This window comes from Oryzias latipes, chromosome 22, assembly GCF_053564925.1.
Source record: "Oryzias latipes strain Hd-rR chromosome 22, Olatipes_Hd-rR_3.1".
Taxonomy (NCBI): Eukaryota; Metazoa; Chordata; class Actinopteri; order Beloniformes; family Adrianichthyidae; genus Oryzias; species Oryzias latipes.
The window spans coordinates 3,418,253-3,439,905 of NC_136258.1; the positions used below are offsets into that span (position 1 = coordinate 3,418,253).

A 21,653-nucleotide genomic window follows, 5' to 3' on the forward strand; every position below is an offset into this window, starting at 1 on the left:
CACTGAACCCCGGAAAGACTGCTACACGGAAAATAATCTGATTTTGAGTCGCCAAAAGGTTCAGAATCTCTTTGTTTTAAACCTATAATAATCCGGAAATGAAGCTTCACAAAAGGCTCCACATACTTCATCTTCAAGCTAGGTTCCATAAACGGACAACTTCAGTGTTTTTTCTTTAATCTACGACTTTTTTCTCGTAAATTTATGAGATTTTAAGTCGTAAATTTACGAGTTTTTATCTCCTAAATTTACGAGATAAAATCTCGTAATTTTACTTTTTTTTTTTTTGGTGGCTATAATTTTTTTTTTTTTTGGTGGCCCTAATACTCCGTCGTAGGACTCCGCTCAGTTTCTGTTCCTTCTTTTTCTGCACGTGCGCGCCTCCGTGTGCGCGTGTGTGCCCATCTTTCTGACTGTGTGTGCGGACGTGCGTGGATGCTACACAGTTTGACAGTGACACGCGCGCTCTGAGCTCTCTGCGCTCACAGTTGCCGCGCTGATGAAATGACGTGAGTTGTTGACGAAGCCCCATAGCAGCTCCTGAAATAGCCTGTACCTGCCCCCCCCCTCAGAGCCCAAGCAGAAGCGCTTCAGCACCGCGGCGCGCTGGACAGCTCCTTCTACAGCGACTCTTCTTTGCTGAAACTTAAGGGGAGGTAATGGATGCTGACCGACCTGCAAATGTTTCCTTCTTTGATTTCGTGGGGGGGATTCAGCTTCTCCGGGGGGAGGACTCTAGGACAGTCATGCCCGTTATCCTGATTGCAATCTGCGTTTCGGGAGCTGTGGGGAACTTGCTCGTTCTGCTGATTTTCGTGCGTGATTTCAGGAGCGGGAAGGGCTCTGAGGTGAAGGCGCTGCTCGCCTCTTTGGCTTCCACGGACTTGGTGATTCTGCTGCTGTGCGTGCCCGTGCGCGCAATCACCTACTACAAGCAGTCCTGGGTTCTGGGGAGTTTTGTGTGCCGCACCACGGACTGGTTCCAACACTCCTGCATTGTTGCAAAAACTTTAATCATGGCTGTGACTACCAGAGCTAAGCACACGGTGGTTCCACGCACGGCATCGGGGTCTTTTTACAACCCCACGTGGATCCACGGAGCCCTGGCGTTCATTGGTGGGGTGTCCATGATGATTCCGACCCCCCAGCTGCTGTTTGCCGCGTTGTTGCCGCACGGCCGCGGCGCAATCTGCGTCTCTGAAATGCCGGTGTGCGCCTCCGACTTCATGAGCTTGTTCTACAAGTTCTACCCCACCGCCGCGTTCCTTCTTCCGGTCACCTTTACGCTCGCCTACTACATCAAGACGCTGTACACCGCGGTGAACCACGCGCCCAGCGCGCACCACCAGAGCAAGGTCATCCTGGTCCTGCTGTGTCTGAGCGGCGCACTCGGGCTAATGCTGCTGCCGGAGTGGGGGACGTTCACCTGGATCAGACTCGGGTACAACCACCCCCCCGTGGGTCTGATGATGTTTGCACAAGCCCTCCTGTACGCGTGCAGCTCCCTCTCGCCGGTCATCCTGATGACCATGTACGACGACGTGCGTCAGGGCCTGGTCAGTCTTTGGTTCACCGCCACCTGCAGGAGCAGGAAACCCCCCAGCAAGTGCCCCAAGAAGGAGGGGAACGGGTCGGAGGTCACAGCAAACGCCGTCACCAACGCGCTGTCGCAGCAGGACAAGACCTTCCCGGACGTGGAGCACTTCTGGACGGGGCGCAGGAACACGCACGTCGACGACGAGCACGATCCAGTTCCGTGGGAGAAAGAGGAGAAAATGCTGTGATGAGCGAGACGTCAAATCCGTTTCCAAACAGAAAAAGATGGTTTTTGTGGCTGTAGAGGCGCGCGTGCTTATTTTAAAGGAAACGTGTAGAGTCATGTTTTGATGTCAACCGTGTTTCTGAGTTTCTCTCTTTTTCCTGCGGTTGTTCTGCAAATGTCTTTCTAAGAAGCTGTAAATAGGAGGCAGTGATCGTTTCTGTGATAAAACCGTTCTATTCAAACAAACCTGGAGTCTTTGTTCCCCACTAAAAATGACGCAGACCCCAACTCCACAAATGTAATTACAGATTAAACACACGTCCATCAAATCACAGATCATTTCTCAATATTACAACATAATCCACATCATTTAGGTCAGCATAGAGTTTTAGAGAAAGCTGCGTGTTTTTAAAGCTTCTGTGTATAGATAATACATGGTGATGCTTTTCCTCCATGCCTCTGACCAGGTCAGACATGTTCTGGACAGTAATTCCTCAAAGGTACGCTTCCTTCTGAAATCTTCAGGAAGGTGGAGGCAGCCTTTTGATGTCCACAGACACACAGGATCTAAACTTCACAGAACCCTCACAGACCTCTGAAGAGCAGAAAAACGTTTTTTTATTTTTTCTTTCATGCCTCTTATTAAAACACGTCTTATTTTCTAGGTCCTGGCCTCCTCTTTATTGATAATTCCACCAAAGTTCACTTTTTATTCACAACCTTTTGTAACTAATAACCTGCTTTTATGGAGTTAATTTTAACTCCATATGCTTGAGATGCATTACAACTTTTGGTGTAACAATACATATAAATCAGTTAGTTCAAAAGGGGCCCAAGTCCACATTTTTTTTTCAAAATAGAGATATTCTATGTTCTATGGTCTTCAAGGGAAAAGCTATCTGATTATGTGCAAAAAAGTCCAAAGTCCGTTGTAATTTATTGACTATGCTTGACATTTAAAGTGCATTAAGTGCAAAATTCCTGGACTCGGGCCTCTCTTGCATGGGTTTAGCTTCATCCCATAGATGGCAGCACTAGTTATCCAATATGGCAGCGCCCCTGTTTAATTCAAGAAGGGCCCAAGTCCAGAGACTTTAGTTTGCTAGTCCTCTGAAATGATAAAAGCAAGGTGCTTCATATTATAGCATTTGTAAGCTATGATTTGGTGCTAAATCTGGGTAAAGTATGAATCATTTGGTGTAGCCTCCCTTTAAGATATGCAATTAAAATCATTTCCAGGAAAATCCAGCCTCTTGGACTTGGGCTCCTTTTGAACTAACCGATTCAATCATTCAACTGACCTAAAATCGATCTAATTAAGTATGTGTACAAATAAACAAGTAAACAGGAATGAATAGTAAATCCATTCATGTTTTAGTTTCCTAAATAATCCAAAGGGAACATTCTTAGAACATTCTAGCACACTGTATGGTCACATTGCTAAATTCAAAGTGTTCCCACACATTGAACTGGGATGATGGTTGATCATTTCTTACTGTCATCACACGTGTGTTGGCCGCTGTGATGCACTTAGTTGTTTTTACGTTATGATGAAATAAATAAGTAATAAATAAATAATCATATGAATAGAGAAGACCAATTCAAGAAAGCCTATGCCCAGGACAAATGTGTTTATTTTTCCTCAATGAATTACTTATGTGCGGGGGTCAGGCTGGAGATATTACCAGGCGTCCCCCCCACCCCCAATCTTGTAACCTTTTCCTTTTACCAAGGCAGAGTAAAATGTCAAATCTGCAGGGGTGTCGGATCAACGGGTGGCTGCCGCTTTGCTCATAAACAAACCCAGACTGAGGGCAGCTTCACTTGACGAGCAATAAAAAGGTGGCGTGATTGACAGAGACGCATGTGTGAATGGTGGGAGGGGCGAGCCCCAACCCGCAATCATTTACTCATTCAGAAGAAAAAGCGTGGCGGACATCTTTAAAAAGGTCCGTGACTTTTTGAAAGTAACGACGTTAGAGTGAAAATGCCGTTTTGGCCGTCCGTCTCCAAAAGCCAAATTCAGCAGAGGTGCAGTCTGGAGGAAATAAGTATTTGATCCATGTTCATTTTCTTCGTTTTAGCAGATGACTAAATCATTTACATTTTTTGGGGCTGTTGCTTGGCAACTCTGAGCTTCATGTTTCTTCATAGGTTTTGTGTAGGTTTAAAATCCAGGGACCGTTTAGACCACTCCATGACCCTGATATGCTTCGTCCTCAGCCCTTCTTCGGTTGCATGTTTTCAGTCATTATCCTATTAGATCACATTTGACTGGATGGCTCAGTTGGCTGCGTGTAGGAGTGGTTCATGGGAAACCAGGGGGCGCGATAACCGTCATCCAGTGTGGGTCCTTGGGCAAGACCTTTCCCGCTGCTGCCTAACAATGTGGCCACAAGGACACCCAAGTCTGTGGTTTCTCCCCGTTCCACTCCCCAGCCTGTATTTAAAAATAAAAAAAGTTTTATCTATGTTACGCCCTTTCTTATGTCTGAAGGGGGGGACCTAGTGGAGCATATCATCAAAGTAACGTTTTTTCACCAACTTTAAAATTAATAACAAAACACCAAAAGATTAACTCCATACAAAACAACAAATTATATTTACAAATTAATAAATACCAAACCAACAATAACTTAAAGGTGTAGCAAAAAGGCTTCATGGTGAACCAAGGCCTAAATAAAACCCCACCTAACTGAAATACGAAATCTAACCTGTGAATGAAAAAAAAGGGAATTCAATGACAAAACACTAACCTCCCCAGACTAACATGAACAGGAAAGCAATGGATGTAAAAGAAAATGGCAGTTCACCCCTACAGCTTCACTTAAACATGACCACAAACAAAAGACGACTCAGAGTGGGCATGAACACAAAACCACTGAGTGCAACACAAATGGGAGAAGCGCACCATTCTTCAGTGGAGCCGGGCTGCAGCAGAGCTCCCTTCCCACAGGCCAGAGGTCCACATGGTGCTGTTAAAGGCTGCCTCCACCAGCTTGGGTGCAATGGAAACCACGCCCTTTCCAGCACCACACCTGCAAACAATCAGATAGACAGACACACAAAGATCCACAAACACAACAAAGTCCCACTCTGATACAGAAAGAAAATAAACACAGAATAAAAAGGAAAAACTCAACTCAATATGGCCACAGCCGGAACAATCAGGAGGGGCATCCGGCTGGAGAAAAACTCTCTGCCAAACCACCTGTGCGAATCGGGGAACGTATGTTCACTGTGGCGCCCCTGAAGGGAAAAGCCAAAAGGTGAACAACAACATCTGTTGGATCATGAAAGAGCCGATCAGTTCTACACTTAACACAGTGCTTGAGGATCCACTGGAGAATGCAAATCCACTTCAGATGTACTTTGTGGATTTTTAGAAAGACTTCAGCCTTGTCCTTTGTGCTGTAGGTGGGGCCTGGAGAGCTCTCTGCATAATCAGATCAGGAACTTGGTTTATGCTGCTGGCAGGAAGTCAAACCTGCAGTCAGCGCATGATGGACTCCAGCAGTGATGCCTTTTGTTACCAGTTCTGCTGATCATTTCTATAGACAGAATTTGCAGGTGCAGTCAAAGGTTTTGTTTAGGGACTGCAAGATTCCAACTTTCCTTGTTGCAGATGTTGTTATTCGGTCGGCTTTATTAAACCACAAGCTTTAATGTGAATTGTGGTGGTTGGTTCGCTGTTGAGTGTGAAGCAACTGGAATGAGAATCAGCACCTCCAAGTCGGAGGCCTCAGTTCTTAACGAAACACTCCACATGAAAATTATGCTTTTGGTGGCATTTTTCTGATGATGGAGGACATATAAAGAAAACGAAGAATAAAACGGAGTTTATGAGTGTTTCTTCGTTAAAAAATTGATGAATCAGGAGCAGATACAAAAATGCAGTTGGAAAAAGCCTGTAGCTGTGATACAGTCGGCACGCCATAAGCTCCCTGCTCCGCTCCATTTGGATGCATCCACTTACAGACATATAGATCTAGATACCTCTTCGTTTTCCTCGTCTGAGCTGGAATCTGGGTCTAACTGGATAGCTTCAATATTCTTCACCATTTTTGTTGAACTGCTAATGTTACATTGGGAATGTGAGCAGCTGTAGAGTGTAAACAAAGGAATGATGGGAAATGAGGGCAGGATTAGTCCACGCCAACAATTCCCGCCCACCACAATTTTTAATGAACTCCTGCCGCTCTGCAGAAACGATGTCCTGGAAAAGGACACAGCTGCTTTTTTTTTCATTTTGACTAAAAATGACATAAATATACTTTAAAAACCACTTGGAATGCTTTGAAAATAGATAAAAAATTATCAAAGGCAAACTTTAACTGGGATATGAATTTACCCTATAGGGAGACTGCTCTTGGGGAGCCAGTTTAGCTCATGCTGGTTTGCGGCGCCTTCCGTCCGACACCAGGGTTCAAATCCGGGCTGCTCCCTGTTCCCTTCTCTGCTTCTGTGCCGGTCCCAAGCCCGGATAAATTGAGAGGGTTGCGTCAGGAAGGGCATCCGGCTCAAAACATTGCCAAGTTACCCATGCGACTCATACTTGAAGGAGAGGTTGTTTCGCTGTGGCGACCCCTGATGGGAAAAGCCAAAAGAGACAGAGAGAGAGGGAGACTGCTCTTGCAAGGAGGAATTTAACCTTAAGATACCAGATAAAACACTGGTGACACCTGCAATAAATAACACACACTCTTGTACTGTCAAGTCAATGCTACACAATCTACGCAAATCAGTTCATTCTCATCCAGAGATGAGCGGCTTTGCATTTGGGCGGCAGTTTAGCTCAGTAGAGCAGGTCGTCCAACAACCGAAGGGTTGGCAGAGTGATTCCCGCTCTCCCCAGCCAGCCTTTGCCTCCTGAGGGCAGCCAGTTCACCGCTCCCCCCTAGGGATGGGTCAAAGTGCGGAGCAGAATTTCCCCATTGTGGGATAAATAAAGTATATACCATAATTTCTGGACTATAAGTCGCCCTTTTTTTCATAGTTTGGCAAGGGGTGCGACTTATACTCCGCAGCGACTTATATTAGAAATAAATTGAAATAAATACATTGTTAACCCTCCTGTTGTGTTCATTTGTGAGGAACAGAGATGATGTTCCTGGGTCAATTTGATGTATGAGGTATGTTAAGTGTTAAGAGTATGTTAAGTGACTCAGAGAATCAGCAAACTTTTTTTTACAGTAAGATCTTGAAGGCTAACAACATAATATTCTATTTTCCAATGATTTCATAGATTCAGAAATGCAATAAAAATGACAACTGTTTCTACAAATACAGGATGAAAACAGAGTATTAGTTGGACAATGATGCTTCATGAAAGTAATAAATAAATAAGTTTGAGAAAGAATTACTGTGAAATTATGAGATAAACAGTCTGCTATGATTGTGTCATATGAGGTTGTGAAAGTTATTAGTTCTTGGTCTCAGATTTTGTCAAATAAATTTCCCGTCAAAATGCGACTTATAGTCCAGTGCGACTCATCTTTGTTTTTTTCTACTTTCTAATGCATTTTTGGGCTGGTGCGACTTATACTCCGCTGCGACTTATAGTCCGGAAAATACGGTAAATATTATTATTATTATATTGAACTTGCACTGATCTCCAACACTTTACTTTATGTTAGTAAAGTGTTTTATGACAGAACAAAGATGCTTTTCTCCACGGCAGAATCAGCTAAACTGGCATTCTTGAGTTTGTTTCTACCATTCAGTGTTCACACTGGACTGTCGCCACCTGATACTAGCACTTGTATTCACAGTTGGAAGAGGCTTGGTGCAAAATATCAAAGCAGTACAATTTTTTTAAATCTTACTCCATGCTTTTTCTTTCAAAGTTCTATTTCAATTTATGAAAGACTTGATGTCAAATAATTCCGGCCAGGAGCAATTATACATTTTTCCTCCAAGATCAATTTTTAAATGGTTGGTACTTCCTTGTTTTGAAGAGGACGCCACCCAAATGTCACCACCAAATCAAATCCGACTCCCAGATTGGTCAAGGTTCAACCTGGTTTAACCTTCATATTCTGTTCCGTTAAAAATTTTGACCCGAACACAATATTAGGCTTAACTTTCATGTTAACCCTTGTGCTATCCTAGGTGGGTCATCTAGACCCACTAGACAGTGCTCTGAACCTATTTTCTTCAATGATTTGTGATCTTCACTGGTGTCCATGGATTACATGAAATCTTTCCACCTTTATCCACCTTTGTCATGGTAGGGAGAACACGTCAATGTAAGGGGGGGTCATCTAAGATAGCACAAGGGGTAATGGGAGAGTATTGAATGCAGAAGCCGAAGCACGTTTATATGCACGTTTACATAGGCTTTTCATTGAAAGTGGTTACTTGAATGCCGTTTTCCGTAGCATAACTAAGTGCAGCAGCTGCAGCATTGCAGTGGCTGCATCAATCCATTTTAGTGAATTTTTGAACTTCAGAGAGGCAGCTTCATTTTGAGCATGCTTCTGACACAGATTTTCTTCTCAGCATTGCTGCTTGAACCCACCCCTTTATGTCAGGAGTTTGTAATAACATATGATGACATTATCTCATGTCATGTTTAATTCAGGTCAGTTTTTTTGTGAAGCAACCAAGGTTGTCTGGAGGCGCCACACAACAAAAGCCCGAAACATCAGAGAGAGCTTTATGAAGGATGATTGTTAGGATGCAGCTCAGTCCAGATCATTCCAATAACACCAGATTATCTTAATTGTACCATAACAGCCATTTCGAGTGACTGACAGATTACATGGGAGGATTTTTGATGTAATCCCTGTACTCAGCCCCCAAAAGGCAACAGCGGAGGAAAACTCTCTTTAAATGGAAGATTAGGAAGAAACCTCCAGCAGAACCAGACTCATCGAAAAAAGGAGGGGGGCATTTGCTGTTGTTGATGGGTGTCTGAATCCAGCAAACTTGTGAAAAACAAGCCGGCCATAAATAGCTTTGTAAACATGAACACTGTGAAGCCTTCACAGTCTGATGGTTCTCCGTTTGTAACAGCACATTATTGAGTTTGTCAGACCGAGCGCATGCTCTGTGCTGATGGACAAATGTTGGCGGGTGAGGGTGGCATGATACAGGTTAACACAACCTTTGTATTTAGCAACTTTTGCAAAGTGCACAAGTGCTCTGCAGAATAAATAAAAATGCTGTAGAAAACAAATGAGTTACGGTGCTGGCATCCTGTCGGTGTGAAGAGCCCTGTGTGAGGAAAGGCTTTTGCCCCACCAGGTAAATAAACATCTTTTTCTGTTTTTTTTGGACAAATAAAAGGAACATATTTGCCAGTAATGACATTGTATATTCGGAAAACAGAGCATCAAATTATACACGTGTATACGTAGAAAAACATGCTAATGTGCTGGGAAATGGAAGAAACCTAATGGCTGTTAAAAAGACCACTCCCAGATAAAAGAACAAGATATTTAATACTATCAAAACAAGACAATAGAGCAGTAAAGCAAAACAAAATTCCTTAATTTTACATTTTATAAATCCTTATGGTAAACATATCAAAGTAAGTGTTTAGATAAAAGTCTGTTTTAGTTTGGTGAGTTGATAAAGACATTGGGTTGACTTGGGTCCATTAAATCGTATTAAGATTTGTTCTCGGCTGCATTTGTTTAATGGCAGATGTCATTTTTGGGCCTGTTGGTTGAATAGTGGTTCCAGCAGGTTAAAAACCAAAATGGTGGGACAGGTTTGTAAATTCACCCCGATGCTGCGTTCATAATGGACATGTTACCCATTTGACATGTTGAAGAACACGCTAAAAGCATATGTTTGAACACGCTTTTAGTGCACGGCTTTCACACTGTATTGTCTCTACTCAATGGGAACGTATGTCGCCCATCTATAATTGGAAGAGGCTTGGTGCAAAATGTCGAAGCAGTGCATATCTTGTGAATCTTGCTCCAGGCTTTTTCGTTTTCAGCTTTATTCCGAAAGAAGAAAGTATCATATAATTCCGGGCAGACACAAACTGCATTTATTCATTTTTCCTTCATGATCAATGTTCAAACAGTTGGCACTGATTGCTCAAAGTTTAACTGGTTTCTTTCAACACGCGTTCAATGGCAGCATATTTTGTGAGAACAAAAACTTGAGTTGCAACGTGTAAACACGAAGGTATTGAACGCGGAAGCCCAAAATGTGCATATAAGTGCAATTACAAAGACATTTTTTTGGAAGTGGTCATCTAAAGTTGCAGAGGACGGTGTGAACATAGCTTTAGGGTTTAACTTCTCTTTAATGCGTCATCTTTAATACCACAGAGCTGCAAGTTAACACAGAAAAAAATCTTTCTTAGCGTCAGTTACCTTATCTGGAAGGGGTGTAACATCATTTTAACAACAATTTGCTTCATATCTTAATTTGTCTTTGACGATATTCATCGTCAATATCGGTTCATTTGGAAAGATTTGATTCACTGTCTTAAAATGGATCCAGGACATTTTTAGCCAAAACTCCAACCAGTGTGACTCATAGATAAACACCTGGTACTTAACATGAAGGTGTTATGGTTGCCCTCTAGTGGTGTTTCTTTTTGGGGTCGTGAACAGCGCAGCAACACTCGGTTCTGCCCACCGCTTCCTGAGTTGGTTTCCCAACCCCCTTCCAGCACTCCACAACTAGCCTTCTCTCCCTCCTCGGAACCCATACAGCTGGGGACTGGCCGCCTCACCCCTGCAGAGCGACAGCGCCGCATGAGTGAGGGATTTTGTTTGTACTGTGGACAGTCCGGTCATTTCCTCCAAAACTGTTTGGGACGTCTCGAGTATAGGAGGGACCTGGTGAGTCGTGTTTCCTCCTTCGCCCCTCCATCACGGCCATCAGTAAAGGTCCTGGTGGTACACGCAGAAGCGAGGGAGGTGTTCGAGACTCTGATTGACTCCGGTTCTGATGGTAATTTGATCTCAGTAGACGTGGTGAACAAACTGTCCATCCCTGTCGAACCTCTGTATTCTGTATCACTAATTCATTACTTAGGTGGCTCTATCAGGCATAGAGTTTCAGCACGCGCTGTAAATATAAATGTGACTTTCTCTGGTAACCACAATGAACTAATGTGGTTTTACGTGGTGGACTCTCTGAAGCCCCCGGTTATTGTCTCCAAGCATGTTTTTTGTTTACATGGCCTTCCGCAGAACATTACTTCTGATTGAGGACCACTGTTTGTTGCAGCCTTCTGGAGAGAATTATGCAAGCTCCTAGGTATCAAGATCAGCCTAAGTTCAGGTTTCCACCCCCAAACCAATGGCCAGGTAGAGCGTTACAACCAGGACTTGGAAAAAACTTTATGAGCCATGTGTGCCAAGAACCAAAGCACTTGGTCTTCTCAGCTGCCCTGGGCTGAGTATTCCCACAACACCCTCCAAAATTCCTCTGGTTTTTCCCCTTTTCAAGCAGCCTACGGTTATCAGCCACCTCTTTTCCCCCACCAGGAACAATCAGCTTCAACCTCTGGTCCCGCTGCTTTTGTGAGTCGTCGGCGACGTACATGGAGCAGATACCGTCACCAACTTCTGCATAATCAGGAACGGTTCACTGCAGTGGCTAACCGTCACAGATCGGCTGCTCCTGAATGCAAGGTGGGGGACAGAGTGTTGCTTTCTTCATCCGATGTGCCTCTGAAAGGGGGAGCTCGGAAATTGCATCCCCGGTATATTGGTCCTTTCACTATCACCCGGATCATCAACCCTGTGACAGTCAAACTGGACCTTCTGAGCAGCTTGCAGATCCACCCAGTCTTCCACGTGAGCAAGCTAAAACCTGTGAAAGACAGTCCCCTCCACTCCACTGTCCCATCTCCTCCAGCCCCCTGTTTTGTGGATGGGGGACCAGTCTATACTATCAGCAGTCTTCTCGCTTCCAGAAGGGTTGGGCGAGGAGTCCAATACCTCGTAGATTGGGAGGGATACGGTCCTGCCGATCGACAGTGGGTTCCAGGGCGTCATATTCTGGACCCGGATCTCATCGATCGCTTTCACTGGGACCATCCTGACCAGCCTTGTCGTCCGTCTTGGAGCCGGACTTAGTGAGGGGGGTTATGTTATGGTTGCCCTCTGGTGGTGTTTCTTTTTGTTACTTCTCTGGCAGGTTTTCTGTGGTCCCTCACTAATTGATCACAGCTGCCTGTTGCTTCCTATTTAAGTTCTGTTCTCTCTGTGTTTTGTGTTGAAGCGTCTTCTCTGTTTGGATCCTGTTTGGTTCAAGTAAATGTTTAAAACTCATTGGATTTGTTTGAGTCTTCCTGCTTCTGGGTTTATTCTATCTGACCACCTGTAACAGAAGGTGACGTTTTCCAGATTCCTCGGATTTCTTTAAGACAATCGAGCGACAGTGGCTCAGGTGGATGAGCGGGTCGTCCAATGACCGAAGGGTTGGCGGTTCGATCCCCGCTCCCACCAGCCAAAATGTCGTTGTGTCCTTGGGCAAGATACTTTACCCTCCTTGCCTCCAGTGTGGCTCCACTGGTGCTTGAATGTGCATGAATGATCCTGGTGAAGGTCAGAGGGGCCGTAGGCGCGAACTGGCAGCCACGCCTCTGTCAGTCTGCCCCAGGGCAGCTGTGGCTACAACTGTAGCTACCATCACCAAGTATGAATGAGGAGTGAATGAATAATGGACACAATGTAAGCGCTTTGAGTGTCTTGAAAAGGGCAGATAAATCCAATCCATTATTATTATTATTATTATTAAGTGTAAATTAAATATGTGTACAAAGAAACAAGTAAACCAGAATGAATGTTAGATCCATTCACATTTTGGTTCCTAAAGTTCAGCCCACTGTTGTTTTTCCACATCAAGAATAATCCAAAGGGAACTTTCTGAGGACATTTTACTACACTCTATGGTCACATGACTTTCTAAACTCAAAGCGTTTCCACACTTTGGACTGGAATGATGGACTGATCAGTTTTTGCTGGAACCACATGTGTGTTGACCGCTGTGCTGTGCACTTGGTCGTTTTGACATTATAATAAAATAAACCTACCGTGGCTCAATCCAAATAATATTTTTCACTATTGATTATAACTTATTTATGCCATTTTGAGACAACTTTATAATTGTATGAGTCGATACGATTAACAACTTGCCTCAGACTGATTGATCAAGTTGTATTGTAGGACTATAAATAGTATCATCAAGTAAATAAATTGATTAGTTGTTACACCCCTAATATTTTGTGTTTGGTTTTAGAGGCGATCAGGATCTCTACATTTAAGATGGAAGGAGTTTGACAACTGGAGCCGCATGGATGCTGGTGTTTGATCTGACTCTGGCAGGCTTGGTGTTATTGGTCAAATGAAAACAAAAATGGCTTATTTCATACTCCACCAAAATGAAATCAATTCTGTTGTCATTTTTTTGGCGGCATGGATGTCACCATGATGAAGCCAGAAATCATCAGTAAGCGGGGATGGTCCAAGTCGTCATTTCTTTGTGGTATCCACACCCCTATCACATGAAAGCGTGCTACACAAGATCTGTCAACCAAATGTTTCGATCATTGGACCTGAGACCACATACTTTTATTGAGGCATCTGATTGGTCAGATTGGACATGAAAAAATTAAGATTAGCAAGAAGATTTTTAATAAATACTGTATATCAAAGCAAGAACGGTTATTCTGACAAATGGAATGACTGTTTTTGGAACCAGCAGGTACTTCCTGTTGGGGGGGGGGTCACTCAGTCCAGTTCTCAAATACAGACAATGTGTGCTTCTTGTTTAATTCTTTCTCTTGTGCACACGGAGACTTCCTCGTTTTTCCTTGGTGTACCACAGGGCTCAGAGCTCGAGCCTCTTCAGATTAATTTTAATTAGAGAAGTACTTCTAAATCCTACTAAATGTTTATGAACTACACTAAAAACCTGTTTCTGATCGAACCTGATCATCATGGCACCTGCTTTAAACAAGCTAGGACAATCTGACGTGATCAGATTTGGGATTTTTTTCTGCACAGCTTCTTACATGACCTTTGGTGCAAATGTCACTACATAAACAAACCAGAATGTTATATTATTGCTAATTTGAAAAGTTTATAAAGATTCTTAAGATAACTGTTACAAGTCTTTATTTCGAGCTGGCATTGTCTTGGTTCTTTCAGTCCTTGAGCCCTGCAGGATCCAGGAGGATCTTTTGATGGAGACTTTCAGCTCGAGTTCTGCACATCTCTCTTTATTTCCAACCAAGTAACTTTTCAGGCAATCCCACCCACACATGCTCTGTGAGTGCAGCGTCTGTTATTGCAGAGCCAAAACATGGACTGATGAAGACTTATGCCTGGGGGGTTTGTGTGCATTTTGTCATGTTTGACTCCTTTAGTTCGTATGTAACAGTCCTCTGTCAAAGGCTCCCTTTTTCCACTTGCATAACTCCTGAAAATCTACCAGGAGCACACTGAAGAGTCACAGAAACACTCACAAAGTCCAAAGATGAACCTGGTCTAAAAAAAATCTGTTTCCATGGGAGTATTTATCTTCTTCTTTCTCTTTCGGCTTTTCCCATCAGGGGTCGCCACAGCGAATCATCCTTTTCCACCTCACTCTATCATGAACATCTTCTACCCTAACATTAGCCAACTTCATGTCCTCTGTTAAGACATCCATATATCTCCTCTTTGGCCGTCCTCTTGCCCTCCGGCCAGGCAGCTCCATCTCCAACATCCTTCTACCAATATATCCACTATCCCTCCTCTGAACATGTCCAAACCATCTCAGTCTGGCTTCTCTGACTTTGTCGCTAACACAGGCAACATGAGCCGTCCCTCTGATGTACTCGTTCCTTATCCTGTCTAACCTGGTCACTCCTAAGGAGAACCTCAACATCTTCATCTCTGCTACCTCCATCTCAGCCTCTTGTCTCTGTCTCACTGCTACCGTCTCTAACCCATAGAGCAGAGCTGGTCTCACCACTGTCTTGTACACCTTTCCTTTGAGTCTTGCTGGCACTCTTCTGTCACACAACACTCCTGTCACTTTCCTCCACCCGCTCCAACCTGCCTGCACTCGCCTCTTCACCTCTTTTCCACACTCCCCATCACACTGAACTGTTGACCCCAAGTACTTAAACTCCTGCACCTTCTTCACCTCAGCCCCCTGTAACCTAACGCTTCTACCTTGATCCCTCTCGTTCAGACACATGTATTCTGTCTTACTACGACTGACCTTCATGCCTCTTCTTTCCAGAGCAAACCTCCACCTCTCTAGCTGTTCCTCCACCTGCTCTCTACTCTCACTGCAAATTACAATGTCATCCGCAAACATCATTGTCCAGGGAGATTCCTGTCTTACCTCGTCTGTCAGCCTGTCCATCAGCATAGCAAACAAAAAAGGACTCAAAGCTGATCCTTGGTGTAGTCCCACCTCCACCTTGAACTCCTCTGTCTGACCTACAGCACATCTCACCACCGTCATACTTCTCTCATACATGTCCTGAACTACTCTGACATACTTCTCTGCCACTCCAGACGACCTCATACAGTACCACAGCTCCTCCCTCGGCACCCTGTCATACGCCTTCTCTAAATCTACGAACACACAATGCAGCTCCTTCTGACCATCTCTGTACTTTTCCATCAACATTCTCAAAGCAAAAATGGCATCAGTGGTGCTCTTACGGGGCATGAAACCATACTGCTGCTCACAAATCTCCACCTTCTTCCTAAGCCTGGCTTCCACTACTCTTTCCCACAGCTTCATTGTGTGGCTCATCAACTTTATTCCTCTATAGTTGCTGCAGTTCTGCGTGTCACCCTTGTTCTTAAAGATCGGAACCAGAACGCTTCTCCTCCATTCCTCAGGCATCTTCTCACTCTCTAAAATCCTATTGAACAACCTTGTTAGAAATTCCACTGCTGTCTCTCCTAGGCACTTCCATACCTCCACAGGTAGGTCATCAGGACCAACGGCCTTTCCGCTCTTCATCCTTTTCAGAGCCTTCCTAACCTCATCCTTTCCAATCTCTGCTACTTCCTGCTCCACAACAACCACATCTTCCTCCCTTCTTTCCCTGTCATTTTCCACGTTCATCAGCTCCTCAAAATACTCCTTCCATCTTTTCTGTACACTCTCCTGGGTTGTTAGCACCTTTCCATCTCTGTCCTTAATCACCCTTATCTGTTGCACGTCCTTCCCATCTCTGTCTCTCTGTCTGGCTAGCCTGTACAAGTCCTTCTCTCCTTCCTTTGTGTCTAACCTGTCATATAGCTCATCGTAAGCCTTCTGTTTGGCCTTTGCCACCTCTCTCTTCACTCTACGCTGCGCTTCCTTGTACTCCTGTCTACCTTCCTCAGTCCTTTCTACATCCCACTTCTTTTTAGCCAACCTCTTCCTCTGGACGCATTCCTGTACTTCCTCATTCCACCACCAAGTGTCTTTACCGTCTTTCCTCTTTCCAGATGACACACCTAGCACCTTCCTACCTGTTTCCCTGATAATTTCTGCTGTAGTTTCCCAGTCATCTGGAAGCTCATCCTGACCACCCAGACCCTGTCTCAACTTCTGCCTAAATTCCTCACAAGTTTCTTCATTCTGTAGCTTCCACCACTTGGTCTTCTTTTCTGTTTTCCCTCTCTTCTTCTTCCTGACCTCCAGAGTCATCTTACACACCACCATGCGGTGCTGTCTGGCTACACTCTCTCCTACCACCACTTTGCAGTCATTAACCTCTCTCAAATGACCTCGTCTACATAGGATGTAGTCCACCTGAGTACTCCTACCTCCACTTCTGTATGTCACTCTATGTTCCTCTCTCTTCTGGAAGTAAGTGTTAACTACAGCCATTTCCATCCTCTTCGCAAAGTCCACCACCATCTGTCCCTCCAGATTCCTTTCCTTCACACCAAACCTGCCCATCACCTCCTCATCACCTCTGTTGCCCTCACCAACATGTCCATTAAAGTCTGCTCCAATAACAACTCTCTCTCCTCTGGGGATACTCTCTATGACCTCATCCAACTCACTCCAGAATCTCTCCTTCACTTCTAACTCACAGCCAACCTGTGGCGCATACCCACTGACTACATTCACCATCACCCCTTCAATTTCTAACTTTAAGCTCATCATCCTGTCTGAGACTCTTTTCACCTCTAGAACACTGTTTACAAACTCCCCCTTCAGAATCACACCTACCCCGTTTCTCTTCCTATCAACACCATGATAGAACAGTTTGTATCCTCCTCCAATACTACGTGCCTTGCTGCCCTTCCACCTTGTCTCCTGCACACACAGTACATCTACCTTCCTTCTCTCCATCATGTCTGCCAGCTCTCTGCCTTTCCCTGTCATTGTGCCAACGTTAAGAGTCCCTATTCTCAAACCTATGTTCCTGCCTTTTCCCTTCTCTCTCTGGCCACGGGCCCTTCTGCCTCCCCTCTTTCTTCGACCAACAGTAGTCAAATTTCCACCGACACCCTGTAGGTTAACAGCATCGGTGGCGGTCGTTGTTAACCCGGGCCTCGACCGATCCGGTATGTCTAAAGTGTTGTGGATGATTCGCATGGTTATTTTGGCAATTTTTACGCCGGATGCCCTTCCTGACGCAACCCTCTCTATTTATCCGGGCTTGGGACCGGCACAGAGGCAACTGGCTTGCAACCCCTGTGGCTAGATTCCATGGGAGTATTTATGTTGTTGTAAATTAAAGCTGCAAAAATAAAAAAATAAATAACAGCCATGCTTTTTCTCTGGGATGTGCTGAGTTCCATTCAGCCATGATGCATTGGTGATGCTGCCCCCGGCTCTGTCGGCTTTGTTGCGCTCTGCACTCTTCCTGCAGAGCAAGGATCAACACACAGTCAAAAAGGACCTGCCAGCCTCTGCAAAAGCTGTGATGATGGAAGGCTCCTGAGAAGCCCAAACTGAAATGTCAACACTCAGAACTTTACTGTGTTTGTCCACTTCCTGAGGCCAACTTTCTTCCTCAAAATAAGGACGTTTAACAATATTTCAGGATTTTGTTGTCAGTGTAAAAATTCAGACTGAGTTTCACACTCATTTGTCAGAAATGCTCACATACAGAGTTTGGATGCAATAAAAACCTGTAACATTTGCACACAAACACACATCCGTTTGTCACTGACACAGCCGATTAAACACAGCTGTGTTTCAACCTACTTCCAGTTTTCCCCTCTTCCTCCAGGGAGCAGAAAAGTGTCGTCTCTGACCTGGTTTTTCATTCACACTCCACGTCTTCAAAACCAACACTTGGATCTGTGCCGGACAGGAAGACAGCGCCACCTACATTTAGACAGAAGAGGTGATGAAGTCAGAGGCACCCTAAGAGATTTAGACGTTAAATTGTCATAGTTCTGACACATTGGAAAAAAATAACTCTCACCATAACATGAACACTAAACACACTACTCACAAATGACACGCCTTCAGGTTGGTAGTAGGCTGTCAAATGTTGCAGGTGATTCTCAAAGAGTCATCAGCAGACTTGCATTAATACAGAGAACTCCTGTCAGACCCCCACAACCATGACCAGTACCGAAGTACCTCTGACCTCAGACATGGTTTAGCAAACGGCACACAGCTGCAGGCCCGTTTACCAGATGTGAGGGAAACTGGGGTTTCCAGACAAACCATCCACAACCGACTCCACCGCTTTGACCTGAATGACCGATGACAGGTGACCCCACTGACACCAAGACACCTCAGTGAATGTTTGCAGTACAAGACCATGTGACCTGAACAATGCAGAAATGCTCGACTGCCCTGATCACTGATGGTTGTCGGGTCACCTTGCACCAAAATGATGGTCGCCAGCAATGAGGAAGAAGGCACGGTGAGCGATACGCTGAGGTCCACAAGGTCCCCAGGGTTGGTTTTGGTGGAGGTGGTGCAACAGTCTGGACAGAAATCACCAGTCAGAGCAAATCTGATCTGGTTATTTAAGATGATCCAATCACTGCACGTTCTTACCTAAGAGACACCATAGAACCATCATCATCCACCAGTTCCACCAGAACACCCCCAACTTTCTGTTCATGGATGATAATGCTCCACCACATCATTCCAGAATGATCACAGCCGGACTTCAGGAAGAGGATGTGCCTCACATGATTGGGTTAGCAATGACCTCTGACTTGGACCCCACAGAGCTATTGACATGGTCAATATTAATTATTTGGGGCTATCTTTATCAATTTCGAAATTTTTAGGACTGCATCTTAAAAGTAATTAGTTACTCAGAAAAGTAACTACTACAGTTACTTTGCCAGTTAAAATACGACAATAGATTTAACTTTTTACATCAGCTGCCTGCAAACATAATAAAGCAATAAGACGCAATAATTCAATGAAAGTCACAATTCTAGTATCCTGGCATAGTTCTACCCATGAAATTACAATGTTTAGTGACAAAACAGAGAGAGAGGGTTGAAGTGTAGGCATTTAAATATACATTTATCAGAAATATCAAACAACAATACAGCAACAAGCAATATATAAACAATTATATTAACTTCCGATAGACTGACTGTGAAGGTTTTAAGTGTCAACTTCTTTCCTAATTTCTGTTTAAATAAACAAAATAGTTTCAATCATAGTGGTTGAGGGGGAAAAAAGTAATTCTGTATCCTATTGCACTTTAACTGGAACTTTAACATTGTCATTGAGAATTATCAAACTAAAAAACTGCAAGAAGAAAAATATAAATATAGATTATATTAACTTTATATCAAAGAAAAAGAAGCTTTCCATAAAAATAAAGGTTTCTAGTATCAACATGTATTTCAACATTTTTAGCTGCAAATTAATTTTTCTGTTATTATCATCAAAGTACCTTATAAAAGCTTAACAGCACGGGGGGGGGGGGGGGGGCAGATCTGATGGATCTTTGAATGATTTGGAATTAAATTAGTCAGCCAGAGCATTACTTCTACAACAGATATTGCAATAATGATGTGCATTCTGCGTGAGTTACTGGGCTGAATATCCAGTCTGTCTAGTTGTAATGGTTCTGCTTTGTCACTGGAGCACACGCCAGGGCTCCTTTTCTGGGCTCCATACTTCTGTAGCATTGAACGGCTCCAGACAGACGTTGGTAATGTCTTTGTACCAAGACACGATGTAAATAAACATGCATTTCTTTTGGTACTATTAAAGTAAAATAGTGTTGATATTTCCAGACTGAAGATTTTGCATTTTATTGGACTGTAGTTAGTTAGATTATCCCATTACATAACTTCTAACACCTTTAGTAATGCTGTTATACTTAAATGCTGTTACCACCGACACTGTAAATAACAATATCTCTAACATATTGTGAGTAGTGTATAAGAGAGATGTAAGACAGTGATGAGATGTGCTGTAGGTCAGGGACATGGAGTCGGGTGAGACAGGTGGGGTCCTGCTTCACCTGCCATCACATTCACCTGTCATCATAACATGACAAACTAATGATACAATATTGATGAAATAAATATGTGCCCTCTACTCTGTGCTGTAAACAAAATTTCTCTGTGATTTAAACAATTTAAATGATTTTTATAATCAAAATCTCTGTGTTTTGCATACTTCCTGTTTATTTACAGAATAGGCAGCGGGGTGAGGCAGCCCTGATCTCTGCCTCATGTTAGATTAGGCATTCCAACTGGGGACTTTTTGATAACTCAGTGCATGCTGCCAATGCAATGCTTTATCAAAAAGTTTTCTATAAGTTCTAGATTTCTTTATCAAATTTCCTTATATAATTTAATAGTATTTAATGTATTTTACGATTGTAATGACATAAATGTCTCCTGCGGGACAGTGTGTTAGATCACTGGAAAAGGAAAGGCATAAAAGATTTATCTCTACTTTTACGGATCAATTATTGATTTATTTAGCTTATATTGATTCAGATCAATTAATTGATTTTATTAACCCAGCCCTAGTTCTGTGGGCAGAAATGCTTTGTTGATGCCAGAGGTCAGAGGAGAATGGCCAGACTGGTTCCAGCTGATAGAAAGACAACAGGAACTGAAAGAACCACTGGTTCCAACCGAGGTCTGCAGGGGGGCATCTCTAAACACACAACACGTCCAACCTTGAGACAGATGTACTACAGCAGCAGAAAACCACACCGTGTGCCACTCTTGTCAGCTAAGAACAGGAAACTGAGTCTACAATTCACACAGACTCACCCAAACTGGACAATTGAAGATTGGAAAAACTGTTTCTGGTCTGATGAGTCTGTATTTCTGCTGCGACATTCAGATGGTAGGGAAAGACAAAATGTGAAAGAATGTAATGGATCCATCCAGACTTGTCTCAACGGTTAAGGCTGGTGGTGGTGGTATAATGCTGTGGGGAATGTTTTCTTGGCACACTGTGGGCCCCTTAGTAGCAACTGAGCAACACAACAGTATCCATATCCATCGAGAAGAGCGCCTTGGCCTTCTGATGGCTATTTCCTGCAGGATAAGGCACCATGTCCTAAAGCTGGAATCTTCTCAGACTGGTTTCTTGAACATGACAATGAGTTCACTGGACTCAAACGGCCTCGACAGTCACCAGATCTAAACCCAGTAGATCACTTCTAGGATGTGGTGGAATGGGAAATCAACATCATGGATGTACAGCCGACAAATCTGCAGCAACTGTGTGATGCTGTCACGTCAATATGGAGCAAACTCTCTGAGGAATAGAGCAGCCCTCCTTTGGTTTTTGGACGACCTGCTCTACCGCCTGAGCCACTTGCTCCCAATGTTTCTTGAACCTTGTTGGATCTCTGCCACCGAGGATTAATGCAGTTCTGAAGGCAAAGGTGTGCCCAGCCTGGTACTAGGAAGGTGTACCTTATAAAGTGGCCAATGAGTGTATTGTATTGAATAACTTTCTTAGATGTTTTTATCTTAAAGCAAAGGTCTTTTTACTTTCT

At 43.8% G+C, this 21,653-nt stretch overlaps 1 protein-coding gene across 1 annotated transcript; it reads left to right on the top strand.

Annotated features, from left to right (window-relative positions):
* The first annotated feature begins 746 nt into the window (after positions 1 to 746).
* Positions 747 to 1,784, top strand: LOC110017553 (G-protein coupled receptor 151). Its single transcript, XM_020713857.1, has one exon. It carries the CDS (start codon positions 747 to 749, stop codon positions 1,782 to 1,784), a length of 1,038 nt encoding a protein of 345 aa, XP_020569516.1.
* Positions 1,785 to 21,653: the final 19,869 nt, after the last annotated feature.